Below are 22539 nucleotides of genomic sequence, written 5' to 3' on the forward strand. Positions count from 1 at the left end.
GTACTCTGTATCCTCAAAGGTGACATAATGTCTGATCTCTCGGTTTAAATCAAGTGAAATTGTTTCATTTCATGAGCAGATGTATATTAAATCTTAAAAGGTCTCGTAAACTAAATGACATGACTGTAGTAGAGCTCTCTTTGTGTATGTGTGGAGAGAAAAGAAATGCAGTGAACTGTGAATCATTTGGAAGCTACAAGCAAAAGTACCTGCAACCTCATCATAAAAGTCAACATCTGAAATATGCAAAGGAACACCTGGATGAGAGGAAACAAGTTCTGAGACAGATTATGTGTAAGTTACGCTCAGATAACTAAAGGTGTGAGTCAGATTTCATTCTTTTTACTTACAAAATTAACAGAATTTGTCATTTTTTTTCAGGGGTGCCCAAATCTTTTCATTAAAATGTATAAAGACACAAGATAAAACACAAACTCCCACATGTACACACACTTCAGAGGGCTGTTACGGAGACACTTTTTCTAATAGAAGATGCACGATCACGTAGCAGTAACTTATTAACCTTTACAGTGGAGAATATCTCAATAAACGGCTCATTACGGCTCTTCATTTCAGAGAGATTTTAATAAACTCTGTTAAAGGCCTCTTAAAGACCCAAAGAGGCGAGACACATTGAGTGTGACCGGGGGAACATGTTTGTGTGCAATGATACCCCCGCTTACGGCACTCTGTAGCACTAATCTGGCACAAACACTTTCCAGTGTTGGCCCACTCTAAAATAATATTGTCTGACAATTTCTCCCAACAAGTCTTTGCTCTTGATAAAATGTTGTGTTTGAGATTCAGTGGATACTTTAATTCTGCAGAACAGTTAAACGTTAAAATGTTCGAATGTTACAAAAAAAGAAAAGAAATTGGAAGCAGTGCCCCCAGCTCTGTGTTTCGCACTCTGCTTGTGTTGAGCTGGGGGGATTTCAAACTTCTCAGATACCCTAATCAGAACACTGCAAGAGATTTGCCTCTAAGCTGAAATCAATTGTCTTTTTGTTAGGGAGTAAGCTTTTGAGTCACACATTGGAGCACATATGACCAAACACTCTCCCCTAAAACTCCCTGCAGGCAAAGACAGCAGTCTTTCCTTTGCCCCTTTAAGATTTCAGAGTGTGTATTGTGTGCTGCAGACTTTAATTTTTCCAAACTTAGACATCTGAATTACACCTAGTATTATAAAATCCCTGACTGACACGACTGTGGATGAATGAATGTTACACAACCATGTGACTATGGAGTTGAATCAACACATCCCTGACATGTTATCATAAGAATGGAATGTACAGAAGAAGCTTCATTAATATCAGCTTTATGGCAAGATTAATAATATTTTTGGATGATATTCAGTATGTGCTGAATATACCGCTCAATTCATTGGGAATCGTATGCAATTAAAAGCTGCTACTGGTACAGCTATACATTTTAAAATGAGCATGCTCACTATTAGTCTTATTTCACACGTTATTTCAGTGTAAATTTGACCTTTAGACACAGATCAGTATCTTCAATGACTTTCACTTCTGTAAGATAAGTTATTTTTAAATTGCAAAATTTCAATCGTCTGAATTTTGGGTGCTTGTATTTTTATTTCTGGAGTCAGAATGAGTTGCATATACAGTATACCTGAAATTTGGAGGTGTTAATGAGCTATTTAGAAGTAAAGATGATGATTATCACAGTCTCCAATGATTTCACTGTATCATAATTCACTCATCAAGACCTTAAAATTATAGTCACTGCTTGATTTCAGATTTAATCTGCTAAAGCCAACACAACAAAAATATCATTGTCCCGATGTCTTCTGACTGCACTGTATGCATATATATCTGTAGCACTATAGTGTTCTATGGCTGTGGGGGTTATATCTATAAATGTAGATATAACTGCGTTAAGTTCAGCTTTTCACTGAAGCCCCCCAGATGTTTTTCTCAGAAAGAGATATGGAGGCGCACCGATTCACCTACAGTGCGTGTTGCACATATACGATGCATGCATTTAGTGTGTGTGTGTGTGTGTGTGTGTGTGTGTGTGTGTGTGTGTGTGTGTGTGTGTGTGTGTGTGTGTGTGTGTGTGTGTGTGTGTGTGTGTGTGTGTGTGCGCGCGTATGTGTCTTTGTCCTTCTCTGTCTGGAAATTTAAGTCTAATTGCCAGTTTTCCTGTGAAGGTGACTTCATTTACATTGCAATCTCCATGTGCTCCCTTTGACTCCCTCTTTCTTTTACTCCTTTGCTCCCTCTCTGCCTCACTTTGCATCTCACAAAAGGTCCATAACACCGATTCAGATCCATCAATTTCTCCTACGCTCTTCCCCGCTCATGTCACCGCCACATTCCCTCTATGTTTCACCTGATGTATTGTTTTATAATAATTCCTCTAATGAGTCTGTGTTCCAGAGTAGGCGAAACCATGTGCATTTCCTCCTCCTGATTACATTATCCCACATGTTGGATAATAACGTGTGGAGAATTACGGCTACCGTGAGCCGCAGACTAGTGGCCAAAGCAGCTACACTCAAACAGAAAGTGACAGACGTGAAAGACACCACAGGACTGTGCATCAAACCCCAGCTGTCCATCAATCAAGCAGAGCTTCAGACGCCTTCCCACAATGCCACAGGGTGCTTGCTGTGCATATTTAACATGTAGGGATGTCTCCCATTGGCTCCCCGGGGTCTCGAATGGCTCAGGTGCATGACTGAGAGAGGTCCTCTCTGATCATCTACCCATTATGTCAACAAGCAGGGAGGGGGAGGTTGACTTTGTAGGTGTGTGAATTTGCCGACACGTGCATGTGCGTGTCCACGTTGGTGTTGCTGAGGGTGTGTTTGCTTGGATGTATTTGTTCTTTCGACAAATATATTGTCCCAGTGGACTCTGTAAAGCTACAGCATCACATCTTCCCACTCTAGTCCCACTAGATAGGAGGTATTGAGTCGATAGTGTTAGATTTCAGCACCACGAGGGCACAGCGTTGTTGCGATATCTTGCATCTTACAGCATTTTCCAGATGCCCTTTTAGTCCTATTGAATGTAGCAGAAGTATACAGTATGTTTTCTTTTCTCATTGCTATCTCCAGCCAGTCCTCCACAGCTGCACGTAGCCACATTTGTCTTCTTAGCATGTGTGTGTGTGTGTGTGTGTGTGTGTGTGTGTGTGTGTGTGTGTGTGTGTGTGTGTGTGTGTGTGTGTGTGTGTGTGTGTGTACGTGTCTGCATCTGTGTTTTATGGCCCCAGGGGGTCAGAGGTGTTTATATGAGAGAGGTGACTCCCTTATTGCTTCCATAACCTGAGTAGATCATATGAAACCCTGTCATTTACAGTGAATGGGAGCATCTGGCCAGCCGTAAATGTAATGAAATGAAATGAAAGCCCATATGGCTGTGCGCACAGCCTTCCGACCGAGTGACTGACCGCGTCCGATCAGAGCCGGGCGGCGGAGGATAGACACACAGACAGACGTGCTTCAAAAAAGTATGTCAACTTCTAACACAGGGCTGTTCTTCATAGGACCGGGCTGCTGCTGCTGCTGGCCCTCTGATCCATGCTTTCATTACCTCCAGACACTATTACTGTAATAGCATTCTTCACAGGACATCAGCCAAAGTCCCTAATAAACTCCAGCACATCCAGACCTCTGCTGTTCACCTGCTTACTTCCTCTCGTCACCACATCACTCCTTTTGTAAATCACTGAATTTATGTATTTTCAGTGACAAAGGTCTCCCTTCTCCGTCGCTCCCTCACACCACCTCCGCCATTTTGACACCGAATCCCTGTCCCCACTATTTAAGACCAAGTACTGGACTTATGGGGTGTCAGGACCTTCTTCACTGGCGCTCTTGAACTCTCTCCAGATGCAGTGGGGCTACCTCATTCCTAGTCTCTTATATTCAAGCTGTCAGTCATAATTCACCCTTTTAGAATTGCTTTTAATGTTTGTCCTGTGTAACCTTGTACTAGTTCTTTTCTGAAGTGTCTTCAAAAGTGCTCTAAAAATAAAAATGTATTTTAGTGGCCGGCACAAAGCCCTGACTTCATCCTCAAAGATAAAGTCTGGGAAGCCAGAAGCCGGGACTTATTGCCATCAATGCTTGACTTCACTAATGCTCATGAAGCTGAATGGAAACCAATTCCTGTAGTCAGGCTCCAAGAACTTGTGGAGACGTCCCAAAAGAGTGGAAGCTTTTCTGGTGTCCATAATACTTTATGTAGGGATCACCTTGTCATGGTCACTTCTGGGGAGGTGGGTGCAGGAAAGCATGATGTCACTGGTGATGGGGGCTGTAATGGCAACAGCAACTTTTTTTTTAACAAATAAAGAGAGAGAATCCTCCTTTAAAGCAAGATATGTATGTATGTGATGTGTTTGATGGTTGCAGGGAAACGAGGGCTCTGTCTGCAACTTTCTCATCCTTGTTGTGAGACCATCTCAGCATTTTTCTCATCTCTGATTAGCATTCCTCGACTCCCCCCATAAATCCAGGAGTGGCCATGAGCGTTCGGCATTGACTCGGTAAAGCTGCTGAACATGTCATTATTGCTACACCCACAAACCCAGAGCAGGACGAGGGAGGCAGAGGAGCCATTGCAAACGTATACTAAAGAGGCATCAAAAAGAGTAAAGATAATATAATGTAACATTCAGTACTGTCAGTGTGGCAAATTGATACGGTGATACATTCTCACTGAGCTCCAGTTAAAGCTTCAGTCGGCAGGTTTTTTTTGTCATCATTTGGCAAAAATGTCATAATACCCTTTCAGCATATTGTAATTCATGTGGTCTGGGAGAACACCTTCTTTTGGTTCTGTATTCAGGTTTCAGAAAATTGCTCATTACTGAGACTTAAGGCCAGTCACAGGTCATTTTAAAAAGAGTAGGAATCCCGATGTGTATGCAGGCCCCTTCAGGTGTTACACCAGATTCAATGGTGAAAAATCCTGAAGAGAAAGTTGCTATTCAGACATTGGGAACAACTGGGAGACATTGATCCCAAAGTGCACAGAGGGTGACCAGGGCGAGGCTGCAACGCTTCACTGATTGTCTGAGTGACAGACTTGGACTGGGGGTCACTGGACGGGGACTCTGCACTGGCCTCCACACACACATCACATCCATTAACCCTTGGACCAAGCCACCAGGAGCGTGTCTCCTAGGTAGAGGCGGTGGGGGACGCAGGGTCGTCCGGTCGGAAGGGAGGCAAAAACTAATGGGGAGTTTTTGACTGTGATGTCCATCTCAAAAAGCAACTGACCCCCCCGCCCGCTCTCCCGCAACAACCAATCGACTGCACTGTTGTGTTGCGTTGACGCATGAAAAGCATTTATGTACTGTTGCTTGGCTGTTAGACGGGGCTTAGGATCGGGACAGGAGAGCCGCAAGAGGACCACTGTACTTTCAAACTCTGGTGTTTTTTTGTTGTTGTTTTTTTGCCTATTCCTCAAAACTGCATACCCCAGCTTTAAGTAATTAAGATTATGTAAGGCTATTATTATACTGTAATTAGGGTGAATCTTAAGCTCTTTGTGTTGTTGCTCTCTTCCAACAGGAACTCCACATACTGCATGAAGGTGTCCATGTCTCTGACTGTGGCAGAGAATGACACAAACCTGTGCTACAACTCCAACATGAGAAGAACTGAGAAGGCTGAACTCAGCAAGAGTAAAGACATCCTGTGTCCTGACATAGATGACTACGTGGAACCTGGAAAAGAGCCAGACATCATCTGGTACAAGGTGGGATTCCTGTCTGACTGAGCACGTTTGCTATTGTTATCTACTACCTTATAATTTGTGTATCATTTGTATACCTGCCTGAAAGTTGGTTGATATTTTTACGTGTCCTGAATACTGTTATTTGTGAGGGTAAAGTAAGATGCGGGGCGTCTGTCTTTGTGATTATACAACCGAGCAATATTCTTCAATTGTTCATTGGTTTGTTTTTATCTAATTTCTAGGCTGTTAATGTTTAAAGCCTTGTTGGAATGTAGTTCCAGATCACTTAGACAGATTATGCATGGAGGCAAATGATAACAATGAATTACTTAAGCTATGTTTGCAGTGTGCCAATTCATTGTGGGAGTCATCGAGCGAGAGTGAGGGCTGAGCAGAGGGCAGCCACAGAGATGGCTTTCATAATGAACACAAAACTTCTATGAGAAGGAAATTGTGCAGTTCTGTGCCCTGTGGAAAGAGTGGATGCCCTCCAAATTTTCCTCGTCCCTGATCTTTATTCAGCATGCACCTCCGCCTCCCTCAACTGGGTTCTTGCCTTTTCCAGGTCAGGCACGGCCTGCGGACAACAAAGTGCATCCCACATAAGGGCTCAGGCCAGACTAATCACAGGCAGATCAGCAGTAGATTAGGTAGCCAGGCTCGACCTCTAGGTTTTTCCAGAATTCAATTATGGCCTGGGTAATGACTGGGAGTGCTGGAACCCAGAGTTATTTGGACCACTGCGGAGCCACCGTGATTGAATTCGAAGGTTGCCGGGAGCAACGGTGGAATAGAATCCGCCGCGCTACCGTTGTCCCCGGCAGAGCGCCAAGGAGCTGGAGAGAGGATCATGTCATGGAGTCACTCGATGTGTCTGCACACACAGACTCACGCATTCACACAGACGCAGCACAAACACACTTATTTTGCCCGCGGAGACTACTGTAAATACGATTCTGCAACCTCTGTGGCCGTCGGAGAATATTGAATGGAGAATATTCAGTTCAGTGCAATAAATCTTGATCAGATAAACAGCGTAATGGCTAAGCCTTATCATTTTACCATATGGAATTTTTATGTCAGAGCTGAGCTCCGCATCCCTACCACTTCATCCACTTTCTTAACACCCAGGGACATTTTCAAAGCTTTTGGGTCCGGCTCAGATCACTTGAAATCTTATGGATGTAATTTATTATGAAGCAGGGTGAAGGTCTAGAATTTCACAATTTCAGGCTTGTCCAGAAGATTTAATTTCCTTCCATGTGCAGTCCACACTACCTTTCCATCTGTCTATTGCATTTATTTTGTATCCGACTTCTCGTGATGTATCTATACTCTCTTTTTGCCGAAGTACTGACCTGCATGTCCTTCTCTAATTTGCAGGAGTGTCGTCCCAAGCAGTGGCGTGCCAGCATCATCCAGAAGAGAGACATTCTGTCGATCCAAGATGTAAAGGAAGATGACATTGGGAATTACACCTGCGAAATCCAGTTTGGTGGCTTTCTTGTCAGAAGGACGACTGAACTCACAGTGACTGGTAAGTCCTCAGGAGAATCAAAAAATTAGGAAACTGATATTTCTTTTATGTCTGGAGGGTAATTTTATATATTTTTCTGATAGTATTTGTGTTGTCAGAGAGAGTAGAGTAGCAGTTGCAGCAGACACTTTAATAAAAGGAATGGATTGCAGCAAACACCACCGAGTACTGCAATGATGTCCTGCTGCTGTGTTAATTGCTGGGGGAGGTTGAATGCTGTGGCCTGGCCTCTATCCCTTCTTCTAACTCAGCACTTTCCAGTCAGCTAAGCAGTGTTGAAATATTTAAGGCTATAGGCTAAAACCTCTTCGCACAGAGAGCTAAGGAGCCAGGACCAAGGTCAGGAGATTTACAGTGCACTTACTCTGTGTTTCTATCTATCGCTGTCTCTCTCCCTCTCTTTCTTTGCCTTGCACTACTGCAAGGTGAGCATGACAAAGAAATGTATTCATGTGCTGAGACGTGGAAATCGGGTCCTCTTAGCTCGTGTGTTCTGCTGGGGTCAACTGCTCTGATTAGAGTTGATAAAAAGATCTAATCTAGTTTATTTTGTGTTCTTTTTTTCAATTAAACAAGTCTAGATAGTCCCACCTAATGGATTCTAAAGTGTATTGATCTGTTTGATGCAGCTTACTTTTCTGTCCCTACTTCATAAAAACTGAAAAATTAATTGGAGGTTTTATTGTCCTCAGTGCTAATTTTGTAAAAAAAAAAAAAAAATACACTATATCTGATACCATTGATAGATTTCCTCAAAAACTCATACATGCATTCACTGCATCTTTTACATACTGCTTAGCGTGACGTGTATCATAAATACATGCATTTAAAATGAACACGTTAAAAGTTTTAAATTCATAAAGGTGTTCACATCGATGTCCAGTGGATTCCTCCGTTGCTGTGTGTTTTCTTTGTGTGGTTTTATATCTAAATCAAAACAATTGTAAAACAATTTTGCCCAACCTGCTGTGGTGTGTGATCCTAAAACCAGATAGCACAGTAAAGCTTAACTCACTGTGTGTGTGTGTGTGTGTGTGTGTGTGTGTGTGTGTGTGTGTGTGTGTGTGTGTGTGTGTGTGTGTGTGTGTGTGTGTGTGTGTGTGTGTGTGTGTGTGTGTGTGTGTGTGCACTGACAGATTGTTAGCATTTGATTAGTATCTGAAGCGGTGTTTATTCGTGTGGCTGGTCATCGCTCTTGTGTGATATGAGGCCGATATCAGGCTATTTGCTATCTAGCAAAGATCAACAGGACGATAATACCTTAACCTTACCAGGATGTATTATGGGATGAGATTAAGTGTTACCCCGGAGATGTGGCGTTGAGATTGGCTGCAAAAGTGATTGATGAACCATCATTTATCCACAGCAGGATTGACTAATATGAGGAAGATACACCAGATTTGATTTGATCAGAAATACCATCACAGTTTTCCAAGTGATCAGCGTTTGCATGATTCCCTACAAAGCACCTAAATTTAAAATTTGTTGGAACATGTGTGGTTGTCATATAACATAATATGTGAGAAGGTCCTTAACCAATTTTGTGTTTTCTGCCAAATAATTGTAACTTCACCTGATTTCACAGGAAACATATTTTCCTTTCTTTCCCTGGTGGTATTGTTCCTTGCATTTTTTTTTTTTTTTTTGTGCCTCTTTTATTCTCCTGGGTTTTGAGATATATTTTGTTGACATTTCTGTGGCTCTGACAACTGACTTCCATTTTTGGGGGGATTTTCCCAGTGCTGAAAAAATATATTTAAATAACTAAGAAAAAACATCCCATTTTAAAGTAATCTACCTTGCTGTGGACTATTTTTTTTTCCTTTGGTAAAAAACATAGAATGCAACATCTGTGGACTTTACCGGAACATTATGTCCCAGAAGACAAACTAGATCCCTCTCATCTCTTTGTACCGAAACAGTTCAGTTTGGCTCAAATAACTTTTTTTGGTATTTTGGTAAATTCACCAGTTTTTGTTTTCAGTTTTCTCTGCAGTCATAATGTCTGACCTACAGACGTTTATAACATGAATAAATGTTTATTGTGTTAAATAATGTGAGCCGTACTCTGCGTATGTTTGCAGAGTGGATCCCATGTTGGCTGTATGCTCTAAGTACTTAGGCTGTAGCCTTGTGTGTCTGTTAGCCTGTCAGCATGACCTTAATGTTCTATAATGACGACGGTCGTAAACACTTTATTGCGTTACAAATTTACAGTCTACATTAATGATACAGAGAGGAGAAAAGGAGAGGATGGAAAAGAGAGAGAGAGAGAGAGAGAGAGAAACGCTGGTGATGTGAAATACATACATTTAACTGCCCTTCTCTTCCCCTGTATGAGTCCTCCATGTTACCTGTATGCAGTGAGGTATGACCAGAGCCAGAACAACAGAGAATATGTTACTTAACTCGTCAAGCTGTAGGGGGAAAAAAAGCAACCCTTTGAACACGCATGAGACAGAGAGAGTAAGAATGGAAGACAGAAGAAATTTAATTTTTGATTGTCTCAGTCTAAATGTATTTTTGAAGTGTACTGTGCTATCACTGTTGCAGCTAAACCAACCACGGTTTCTTGCATGCCTGAGTCATGCTTGCATGCACATGTATAGTATGTCATATAGGTTTGTGCACCCATATAGAGCCACAAAGCCACACAATTGCTGAGGTATCCTTGGTATGTGTCCCATAATTAAATTTTTATAATTGGCCATCAAAATAGAGGAAGTGGGTTTATTTGACACCCAGATTGCGATGCTCTGCAGCGTTAATGCAGCAGAAAACCATTGATGACTATGTTGAGATTATTATTATTTTTTTTTTTTTACAGAATCACAATAAATGCCTGTCACTATCCATCAACTGTGCTGCTTCTGCTATAAAAAATATGGCATGCTCTGCATTACGACAGCATTTTGTCTTATTACCACAGTGGGCTTCCTCGTCTTTAAAGCTGTAGTGTCCTGCTAGAATTAGATTAGCTCACTCTCACCATGGGCTCATTTCCTTTAATAAACCTACACCATCATCCCCTCAAGTGGGCGTGCGATTATCCACGTTTTATCACATCCTGTTAAAGCCGATATTGCCTGGACAGCAAGCATAAAAGGCCAAACTATGTCTAAGATCCGAGGGCTAATGTTATAGTTTATTTGATAGGCCAAGAGGATGAAGGAGGTCATTAAGTTTAACTGATCTTAAATATAGTGCAATAGACACTAGCCTTTGCTGAAACCCTGCCTTGCTGCAGATTCGGTGTGTTTGTGTGTTTGTGTGTATGTGTGTGTGTCCTCTGCTCTGACCCTGCTCCACTATGTAACGACCTCTATCAGAAGCAGTAGAGGAGATGCTATCTGAACTGAGGTCACTCTTGTAATAGGGGTTAACTATGGGCATAAACACAGGGAGCACACAGATCTCGCCCATCCAGGACCTCCTTAATCAAGCGGCGATGCTCGTCAGGTTAATAGAAATGTAAAAGAAACAGCGACCCCTTGTCTAGTTATTTATGATTATGTCATGGTGCATTGAAATTTTTCTCTTCTTTTTCTGAGCGTGTGGAGACAAGGATGTGCAGCTGGTGCAGAGATGGAGTGTGTACTGACAGCAAAAAACACCATTATCAACAGATGGAAAGATTTTGTTTTCTCTTCCCCCTCTGTAGACCTTGACCTCCACCTCCCATCTGTAAAGAGAGTGCCTTTTTGTGTACTCTTATAATTGATTCACAGCAGCCGCAGCAGCAGGTTTGCTATTTCCTAGTTCCTCTGAGGAATGCAGAGCGTGGTTGGATTAGTCTGCACTCATGTTTACCCCTTCCTACTTTCAGAGACACGAGCAGCGTCGCCTTGGCTGAAACCGCGACCCCACTGATGATTAACTGATACATGCATTTACACTTCGGGCCCCAAATGCATGCGTGCGTTTGTCTTCTGAAAGTTGCATACTTACGAGAGCGTGGTGTGTTGCGTCGTACATCTGAATCATTTCTGTTCAATTTTTATGTTTCTCCCAGGCCTCATTCCAGCACTGCGATGGTAATGCAACAATAATATAACACCAGATAAAAAAAAAGCCCCGTTCAGCTGATGTATGCAGCTCTCTCTGCGTCCTGTAGGAAGCAAAATATTATACAGAGGGAGCGGAAAAAGGATAAAGAGAACAAGGGAGGGAAAGTGACTGATAACAGGGAAGGAGAGAGAGAAGAGATAGAAAGAGGGAGACAGATAGAGAGGTTGGTGCTCCTGTATCTTATCTGTATTCCCCGCCAGTGTTTCCCAGCAGAAACAGTGTGTCCGGGACTATAAACAGACTATTATCCCAGTGTTTATCACAGTGCACATTACCGTTTGCCTCTGTCGGACTTACTGTAATGGAGTCGTTTGGTTTGATGGATGCCTCGGGCGTGGGTTTCTATCTATCGCTCCCATTGTACCTCCGTCTGCATCCCTTCACTGTAGAAATGTCTGCCTGCACATTCAGCATAGCCCGCAAGCATGGTGATTGAGGTTATGGCCAATGTAAATGTACCATTTGGCACAGTGAATTGGAGGTGCAGAGGGCAAGAGGAAATCGAGGGGAGGAGAGGAATTGTCTACCTCGCATTACCGCTAGTAGAAATCCATAGTGAGAGGGGTGAAGCTCAAGAAACTCACTTTATGCACTGTGAATAAATATGTGTGAAAACGAAATATGTGACAGTTTGTGTGCTATTGTGTTTTGTTTGCATGCGGCGGGCTTCATGCCCCGCGCTTGCTGTATCGGAAGGTATTGTGGCTGGATTTTACATCCTCAGCAGCCAATGCTACATTTAAAGATTCATCCATCAGAGTTCACAGTGACCTGATTGCCCTTGCCACCGTGGGCTCCGTGTCACCTTTTGAGATAGGACAACATGCATGTATGTGTGCCGTGAATGTTCAGGGGAGGCGAGTTTGTGTGTAATGAGGAGCTGAGGTGTGGGGAGGTGATCCGGGACACCGACTCATCCCAGTAAAAGGCTCCTTACAGTTCTTCTTCTATAGGGTCACCTTCAGAAGTATGAACACTTCACAGCCTTATAAAACGTTACTGCCTGCACGCACATGTGTGAGCCTGACTGTGTGATTTATTCATTTATTTATTTATTAAGGCGATAACTTGACTTTTTACCTAGCCAGCTGGACGTACTGTAATCTCAGAGGATGTTGCAAGAAAATGCGGAGGCAGAGACACAAGGAAAGAGGAGCGTGGCATCCGCACCTCCTCCGTCTGTTTCCCTTCCTCGTGCGTCGGTGCTGAAGGAGGATGGATGGATGGAGAGGCAGCGATTAGCACTGATATTATCCTCGAGAGCAAGGAGAAGAGGAGAGATAAGAGGTGTGGGGTGAGAAAAAGAGATGGGTTTTCTCTCAGCTGAAACCTCCTCCATTCCTGAGTCTATATACTCGAGTCTTGCATGAATACGTCGCATCGTTTGGCGCCCGCAGCGCGCCGGCCTGTCATGATCGCGGCAAAGACTCAGCCTCAGCTACTATACATGCCCTTGGAGACAAGATGATAAAATCACACCTGAGATAAGTGTTACTCCAGCAGTTGACTTTTCTCTAACTTCACCTCCGCACACGTATGCACTTGTGTATACACACACACACACACACACACACACACACACATTGATCACACCCATGAGAGGCTGCTGCGCACACTGTGAAAGCACTTTATATGTGAGATGTGCAATATAACTTGCTGTCCGTCTTAACCTGCAGATATCCACTGAGTATGTAGGCGGTCTGGTAAGAAGCACACTTTTAAAGCTGATGGATTTACTGAGTTACTCATGAAACAGTAGTGTTGCAGGCGTATAGGTGGAGCAGAATGGCTCATTAGTTTAAGGTCAACTATCACTCCCATTATTAAGTAATCTCTCTTCCTCCCTGTGTCTCCCTCACCCCTCACCTCACCTCCCATCCTCTCCCCTCCCCTCCCTCAAGTGAGCTCCAGCTCACTTCATCACTATTCACCAGCTGTCCTCTTAGACTCTAAGCAGGCCAGAGTTCACATTGTTTTAATTCAATTAAAATTGACATCAATCTGCATGTGACGAATGAAATTTACATACTCCACAATTAATCTTGCCTGACCTACCCCACTCCACCCCCGTACACACCCTCGGTCTCTTGGTATTATCATTATCTCAGCCTATAGGGCTGGTAGCAGAGCAAGAGCAAAAATTACAATTATAATTCAGTCTTTTGAAGCCTTTTGAAGGGTAGGTCAATAATTAAACTGTGGTTCTGTGTGGCTGGTGATGAACATCTGGAAATGACAAGCTACGGCTGTATGCTAGAGACGAGTGAATTTGGTTTCCTTACAGTGAAAGCCTGCTCTGTTGTTGGGATAAGATATTCAGCAGCTACATATTGATCACCTTGACATTACTTATCATAGCTCTGCAGAGTACTCAGAACTCTCCATTTCATATTTCCTGATAACACTGAGCACTTTAGACAATCACTCTCTGTAATCCACAAAATGTCCTGCAGTGAAATCAAACAAAACAAAAATCCTTGTGTTAAATGAAAAGATTTACAAGCAGCTCTTTTATAGGACAACTGGTCAAGTACAAAACCAAGAAATTATTATTGATGCAGACACTTCTGCAGGATCCTTAAAGCAGATCTAAACCATATTGGCTGTATTTGAAAAATGTGAAGCTTCTCTCCCAGTCAGATTCAAATACAGAGATTGCTACTGTCACCTTTTCACCTGTATTTTTTTTTTTAAAGCCATTCAATGGTTTTAACTCATCTGTGTCTTGACTTGGACCACAAAGTTCAATCACATCACTCCAGATTTTAAACATCTGCCACAGGTTCATTACAGAAGGATATTGAGGTACAGCTCCTGGGAAAAATAGCTTGGTTTAAATTATATGGCTGGGATGTCAGCAGTTTACCAACCTGCCATTTCTGAAGCCAAAGATATGCTGTCTCCTTTCAGAGTAGATTCAAAGACTACAATTACTTTTGTTTGACTTGCAGTTTACCTTGAACTTTAATGAAGATGATTTTGATGATAATGATTAATGACCTCGAAAAACCGGGGAAACCACAAGTGTGGCTTTGTGTACAGCTAACAAAATTGACAAGGAGGCACACAAGAATATTTTATTGGATATTTAAAATGTCCTTTAATAGTGTGGCCCAAGAGTATGCAGTGTATCTGGCATGCTTTTAAACCCCAAAGGACTTTACACATGCTTGAGATGGAATTTGAACCGAAATGATGAAATAAATGATTGCAATACTAGTATTTCTTAGTTAGCTTACTTTTATCAAAGCATGAATGCTTTTCTGTACAGTGCAATACACATTTGCAGAAATAATTTATTGGTAATTGTTTTTTTTATTTTGAAAACAAAATAATTTCAGAAAGAGCAAGAGCACAGATATCATTTGTCTGCAAAAACAAAACAAAAAAACCATTAGTAGTCCTTTCATCTACAAACTCAGCCTCTCTGCATCTTCCATAAGAATCAAAGCCTATGGTGCTTGAAAACTCTCCAGGAATGTAACTATGATGTTTAAGTTTTCTTTAAAAAAAAAAAAAAAAAATTAAAAAACTGCTGCGTTTATAGAGCCTGCTGAAACACTACAGGTTTATAAGCCCACTACCCACTGGTGTATGTTGATTAGAAAAACAAAGCATTGTTGTCGTAGTAGTCTCCTCCTGATGTGTTAGTGCTTCAAATCTCTGTCTCTGGAGACGACAAATCTAGGCTTTCTCCCTCTCTCTGTCTATTTCTCTCTCTTTCGTTGTGTACGCAGACTTTTAGTTCACCATGCATGTTAGGGCAGCTACTGTATAGCTTTAATTTAGCTTCCATTTTGTGTTGGGTTCCTGCTCTGAAGGACGAGGTCCTTTTGAACTGCACACTGATATAGTGGTGAATATGACATTTGAAGCCTACATGTCAATAGTTGTAAAATAGAACACCTTCAAGCCAGCTCCAGTATTCTCATTTCAAACACAGCAGTAACTCAGTAGCACAAATGGCCTCATTGATGAACGACTGGAAAGGAGTTTTTGTGGGTGAATATGTACAGTGTTATACTTTCCTGAAATTGGTGTTTTTTTCTCTTATTTTTTGCCCATCTTTGTCCTTCTTATAAAGTTACAATACGCTGTTGGCCATTTTGATACTGATAATCTTATGGCCTTTGTTACTCTAGTCTCTCCTATCCCTCTTTACCTTGCGAGCAGTAAGTGGTCATTTATTTTCCTTTTTTTTTTCTCCCCCCAAAGGCAGAGACCACCTTACTGTTTCAACCAAAGAAATGTGCTCACAGTTGTGTTATAATCAGAAGAGAGTCCGGATGGTTCTCATGACAGGATATAAAATGGTTGAAGGTCAATTAGAGGGCCCTAAATAACCCTCTCATTATACAGTGTCCTTAAGAAAAGAAACTCCAGAAAGCCCTCTGTCCAATTAAAAGATAAGGCGGTGACCATTAGCAACCACAGGGGACAATGACAATAGAGATTGTCACACATTTGATCTCAGCCACAGAGCAGCGACGGACACACTCTTGGGCATTCCGTAAAATTAATGAGGGGATAAATTAGGTATTTTTGAGTGTTTCTGTGCGTATTTGCGTACACTTTTAGACATGTGTTCAAATGCGCAGCATGTGTGCAGTGCACAATTGGTGATTAGTGTGCACATCCAATCCGTATGTGGTGTGCAGTAGGTGCAGGGCAAAGAACAGCAAAACAGAAAAAGAACATTACCAAAGCCAGTACCGTCCACACAGACATTGCCAGGCTTTTATTAGTGCAATGCTTCCAGGTGCCTAATGAAGACCTCGGAGGTCAAAACATTGTTGTAATAAAAACTTGACAGGTTAGAAATTTACAATATGACTGCCTTTTCAAATGTGTATTCATACCTGCATTATATGTGAACAAATTGTTTCATTCCGAGTTTGGAGGTGTGGGAATAGACACGGTTTCTGTTTTACCTTTTTTCAGGAAAGAGGTGGAAATTGTTTTTGTGTACATCCGTCCCTCCGTGCGCCCAGACATCGGTTGTCCGTCCATCCTGTTCTTGTGAAGGCGATGCCTCAAGGGAATTTCTTTAAACTTGGCACATAACTCTGTCCCAGGGATGACCAGATTCGATTTTGAGGGTCAAAGGTCAAGGTTGCTGTGACCTCACGTTAATCTATTCTGGTGAACGTGGTATCTCAGGACTTCAGGAGTTTCTTCAAATTTGTCACAAATGTTCACTCTACGATAAATTGATTTGGTGGTCAAAGGTCAAGGTCACTGTGACCTCACATCTTTCCCATTCTTATAAAAATGATCTCTCAGAAGCACCTTGATGGAACTTCTTCAAATTTAGCACGAAGGTTCACTTGGACTTGAAGGATGACCTAAATAGATTTTGGTGATCAAAGGTGAGAAGTCAAGGTCACTGTGACCTCATGTTCGTCCAATGTGTCCATTTCATTCTCGTAAACGTGACATCTAAGGAACGCTTTGAGGGAATTTATTTTCATCAGGACAGAAAAATGAACTGATTAGCTTTTGGTTGTCAAAGGTCCTTGTGACCTCTCAAAACAGGTTTGTGGCAATAACTCAATATTTAATGCACAAATGATGTCATAATATTAAACACCATTGTCTAATAGCATAAATTGAAGTGCTGACATTTTATACCCGAAGGGTGTTTTTGGCCATTATTCAATGCCACAACTCGGGAACAAAAGGGGAGATTGTGTCCATATTTCACATTTATGTCAGATGCTAAATTGGTGACACTAATCTTGAGCGTCCACCTTGAAACTGTGCTGATTTTATTGATATTCTGTGTTGCTGGGTCTATAATGCATGTAAAGCATTCACTTTTAAAATTTGTAGCTTCTTTGCAGCAACATCCACATTGCCTACTGACAGTCAGCTTTATTGGCCAAACATATGAACACATATAAGGATCTCTTTAAAGTCTTCACTTCATGTATTATAGAAGTCTAGATGGATATGGATGATTGGTTGGTCGTGGTATACAATAGCAACGCAGGAATTCTAGTTCCTATGTATTTGTACACCTCGCACTGTTTTTCGTCTTGGTGTTATGGGTCTTCATAAGGTTGAGGCAACCCTTGCCCTTTCCTTGTCACTCTGTGCTATAAATCATACATACAGTCCACAATCAAAGCATCTCCTTCGTGTGGTGGAGGCACAAAAGAAATCTCTTTAAGACAGAAGAGCCCTCCTAATTCCCTCAATGTGTTCCTGTGTGTCTCTAATACTGTTACTGCATGTACACGTGTTTGTATGCACACATATGTTTCTGCCGACTCTCTTCAGGTGCACTTAATAGTCTACATCCATCGACATCGTAGTTATTTTGGACCTGGTAGTGGTGCCTAGAAGAATGTTGTATGTATGTCAAAATGAGGGTGGTTTTTTTTTTCTGTACCTTCCAGTAAGTCCGTGACTAAACGCCTTAACTGTCATTACCATTTTGTGTTGCCACCACTTTCCCTGGTACACAATGAAAATTATGTCTTTACAGCAGCACTGCTGCTTCTCTCTCTCTCTCTCCTCCTCTGGCATCGCTGCACAGCTAGAGAGGCTGTCCAAGAAGCCAGTGTCAGCAGCTACAGACAGTGTTTGTGTGTCTGTGTGTGTCTGTGTGTGTGTGTGTGTGTGGGTGCGTGCGTGTGCATATGAAAGAATTATGCCCGAATGCCATATAGTGTGTGTGTGTGTGTGTGTGTGTGTGTGTGTGTGTGTGTGTGTGTGTGTGTGTGTGTGTGTGTGTGTGTGTGTGTGTGTGTGTGTGTGTGTGTGTGTGTGTTTGTTTGTGTATGTTTGTTTTAGTCCATGTCACTGTATACTTCACTGCACCTGTACATCTGCTGCACCTTCCTGTGTGTGAACTATATGTACACATCCTTGCATGCCTGCCCAGCTGTGATAACTGTAAATAAATGGCAGCGTTTCAGTTCCTACCTGAAGCCAAATGACGCTCCAGACATACAGGTGTGAGTCTCATTCCTTCTGTCAGCTGGCAAAGAGTGGCTTTCTCTGAAGTAGGCAGTGCACCAAAATGACTGATAACGTGATGGAAGCTGGTGCCAGTAGCACCCACATCGCAGTTTTCTTTGCTGTAGCAATGGTTAGGTGACAGGTGGTCAGCAAATATGTAGGCTGATGGTGTGGGCGAGATCATGTTGATGCAGGTCTCTGATTGACACAGTCACCTTGAAGAGATTACATTCTGACATCTATGTATGGCCAGTCTGATGCTCAACAATAGGAAATGTCCCTCGGTTGTCTCCTCGGCCACCTCTGCTCCTTACTGTGTCTCGCTCATAATCAGATACCTTTGATCAAAGGTGTGTCAAACAAGGAGGTAAAATGTGCACTGCAGCAGAGTCACCATTTATTACTGAGTTGCCAGTTTGCTGCAGAGTGATGTGGGTGTGAGGAGTGTCATATTATTTTTTTTATGTCATCCTGTATATTGTCACCAATTTATTTCTCTCCTTTCCTCTCCTCTCCTCTCCTCTCCTCTCCTCTTCTCTCCTTCATGTTGCTAAAAAGGGTAGATTGTAGAGACAGGTAATTACTGCGGCCTCAGGCTCTTTCCTGTTCTCTGATTTTCTTTTTATTCTCTCCAATAAACACCTTACATGTCTCTGTCTTGCACTATATTATTCTCTATCTAGCTGTCTCTGTAGTATTTGAAAATCTTGCCTGAATAAACCTTTAGGAGGGACTAGAGAAACTACCAGGCCTTGTAGTTTCTTCAGAAATTCTAGACAATACTGTGTGAGTTTTATATCGCCTCTAGGCCTGTGTGGCTGAGTCCCAGTGTGGCGCAGTGTAAGGGGCTGGGTCCGTTCCTGCAGTTGTTGTTTAGCAGTGCACTGAAGCAGGCTTTATGCTGATTAACTGCATCACTTCTGATGGATTCCCAGTGACCTCTCCACCCCTCAATATAGCTCTGGGAGCCTTTCAGGGGGAAAAGGCTTCCCTTTTTAATTAGACAAGAATAGGAAATCTATTAGTGAATGCAGGCAAGGCTCAACGCTGAATGAGGGATTTCTGAGTTCCCTTAGTGTTGAACTAACTACAGCCATCTCCCCTGCGATTATTGCATTCGCAAGTAAGCACCTCATGTGCTCTCTTCTCATGAAAAGGACAGATGAAAGAGAGCTAGGTATCTAAACTGAGCTATCTGCTGGCTTTATTGTTACAGAAACACAACTTACCTCAATATAATTCATCTAATACTTCAGTATGCTGTAATATTGATTCCAGCCATCAACAGGCCTTTTTCACCGCAGGGATTTTGGCTTGTCATTTCAGGAAAGGTTGCTTATAACATAAAAAATGGATCTGTTCTATCTAAGTAAGATAGGATCATAGCCTGTAAATGGACGCAGTCTACAGGTCTCAAAAGTGATGTCACTGCTGAAGTGTTTTAAAGGGGAATACCACTCGCAGCTGGCTCCCAAAAACCTCTGGCTCTAATAGACTCCCATTCAAAAATTATCAACTTTTCTCATGACAGGTTATTATAGTGTCATTAACTAAATTCCCTCCTTCTGATCAGTGTTGTGGTGATCCATATGATAATAATTCCATAATGAATTGGAAAAATATAAGATGGCAATGGTCAAAATGTACAGTACTTCACAAACCAGTGAGTAACATGGTTGTGGGTTACCATTTGGTTCGGATGCACAACACTAAGATTGGAGTTTGGCGGTTGTGGATCAGGGCTGGTTCCAGATGTTAACCTGCATCTTTAGACTGTACAAGAAACTCACAATATTCTTTATTCTTATTCATGTTAAAAAAAAAAAAATCTCATAAACAAACAAAACATCAGCACTAATAACAAGTATTGTATCTCCTCTGTTGACCTCATTGAGTTTCCACAAAGTAGTTTACTTGGAGTCAATTTCACTCAGCTCAGAGTAAATATACAATAGCATCCCAAACATTCAACATTCATCCACAGCTGAAAATAGTTTCCAACAAATACACGATTTACTGTTGCTTAAAGAATGTTCACTAAAAACTCAAGTGGGCAGCTGTTTTAACAAATTACTACCTTTTATTATTATTAACTGACACCATAAGTCTGTGACCTGTTTTTTAAACATTAGGTCTGTGGACATGTGGCTGATTGCCACAAACAGCATAGGGATGTTTATTCTATAAGTATTGAGAGATATAGTGTTGCTTTTGGTCTTTTCATGGAATTGTCTGACTGCTTTATTCTTTAATGGAAGTGTCAAGCACACAGCCAAGTTACCTACACACTCTTATATAAGCAAGCACAATACACTCTCAGAAAACCTAAACATCCCCCTCCTCTGGTGCCCATGTAGAGAGCTCTGCAGAGTATGTTGTATGAGGCTGTACAGCTTTGATAAATAAAAAACCAGAGACGTCTTCTTTATAATCATGTTATATTTATGTAGAAGAACAAAACAGAGCAAGAGAGCTTCAACGCCACAGCACTGTCCGTGGCCAAACCACTCAAACACACAGCTTCACACAACTTCAGTGTTTATTACTTTCACAGTAAAAAAAAAAAAAAAAAGGTTTAATTATTAATGCAGGTACCAAACTTTCACTGGGAAATGTTTGTTGAATGATTTATTCAAAATCTGGCTTGTAGAGAGGTATATTTGTTGAGCCATCACTTGCAGGTTCATGTGAGGATGGCCTTCTTTCTGAAGAGTGCACACTTCTCATTGTTTATCTTGACTTGATTGAATGACTCTTAATATGGTGTGCTTGTGCTTTGTTTTTTAATCTTTCTTCTTTTTTGTATGTTGTGAGTTGTTGACTTGAGAAAGCAGCTGCAGAAAGGCTCTATAACGTCTCCCCTAAATGCTTTGCTTTGCAGTTCTGCGCTCTCTTCCACGCGGCTTTCGTCTCGCGGCATCTGGGGCGTCTCACTGGGATAACGTGTTGCATAATTAGCACCAAATTAACACTCAATTAGGCAACCTGTGTTGAGAGGGTGGGGACGGACTGTCTTCAGAGGCTTCAGAAATGACATCAGAGCCACTTCCACCTGGCCTACTGAGAACATCTTGTACAACACCAGCATCTGAACTTACAATATCCTAGCAATTTAAACGAAATGTCTGACAATGCTCAGCAATCCCCAAAAGACCAGATCCCCAAAAGGATCTGGGATGATTTGCTCAAGAGATTTGCTTTATGTTTTTTCGCTAAAAGGTTTTGATCTGGAGGCTGTGGCTCAGTCGGTAGAGTCGGTTTCACACTAATTGTAAGGTTGGTGGTTCAATCCCCAGCTCCTCCAGTCTGCATGCCTAAGTGTCCTTGAGCAAGACACTGAACCCTAAATTGCTCCCCCATCAGTATGTTGTAAGTCGCTTTGGATAAAAGTGTCAGCTAAATGTAATGTAAAAATTTATAAATTGAGCTACAATAAATCACAGATAATTGTGCTCATCTTGTGTTCCTTTTAAAACCATCTGCGACGGGCAAGATTCTTCTGTGTTATGAAGCCAACCATGAAGAAATGCGATTCCATGTGTTGTGGCCTTTCCCGGAAGCTACCCTAAGAGCAAAATAAGTTTCAAAAAACCCTTTTTTTTCCGTTTAAACATATAGGTTTTGTTAGCAGTCTAACATCTTTTGCAGCTGTGTCTTCTCTCCCCAGGCTGCCTCAAGCAAAAGATTAACATCCAGTCGACATGACTACGAAGGCCTTGTTGTTCCAGATTATTCCTCTATTATGCAGCCTCTGCGAAGATAAGAAATCCAAACATTTAATGCTAAAGGGAACAAAAAATGTTCCTTTGGACATTCATACGGGAGCTCACACTTATTGTATACTAGTACAACACGTCACTTCTCCTTTCTGTAGTAATCTCACACTACCGGCGCCCATGTCTTTCCTCACTGCTCGCTGCTCTAACTTCCCCTCGCTCATCCCAGCCCTCTCTTTCTTGCACACATGCTTAGACACTCCAGCACACATACTTTCACACCTCTGTTGGGGTGGGGTTCTTTATTTCATTAACAGCCGCTTGCACGCCAAAATTCATTATGCCAGCCTTCTGTTCTCGCGCACCCAAGCATGCCAGCTAACGTGCGGAACAAATTTCCCCCCCTCCCCCTCTCTCTTCACCCTTCCTCCCTCACTCTCCTCCCTCACTTCTGCTAATAGGTATGTTTAGGATGTGATTCACCTGCATCAAAGGCTCCCTGTGAAGAGGCCCGCTTTGTATCACTGGT

The 22539-nt window shown here is 42.0% G+C and overlaps 1 protein-coding gene across 5 annotated transcripts in view; it reads left to right on the plus strand.

Annotated features, from left to right (window-relative positions):
* The window catches only part of il1rapl1a (interleukin 1 receptor accessory protein-like 1a), a 160993-nt gene that overhangs the window by 70199 nt on the left and 68255 nt on the right, over positions 1-22539 (plus strand). For all 5 annotated transcript variants that reach the window (XM_069707063.1, XM_069707061.1, XM_069707066.1 and 2 more), the window contains exons 4-5: positions 5558-5744; positions 7107-7260. In XM_069707063.1, coding sequence (XP_069563164.1) covers positions 5558-5744; positions 7107-7260 — 341 coding nt within the window. The remainder of the gene's footprint in view (positions 1-5557; positions 5745-7106; positions 7261-22539) is intronic.

Source organism: Brachyistius frenatus, unplaced genomic scaffold (assembly GCF_029030835.1).
Source record: "Brachyistius frenatus isolate BFR_SWC_R1_liver_20210118 unplaced genomic scaffold, ASM2903083v1 Contig_66, whole genome shotgun sequence".
Taxonomy (NCBI): domain Eukaryota; kingdom Metazoa; phylum Chordata; class Actinopteri; family Embiotocidae; genus Brachyistius; species Brachyistius frenatus.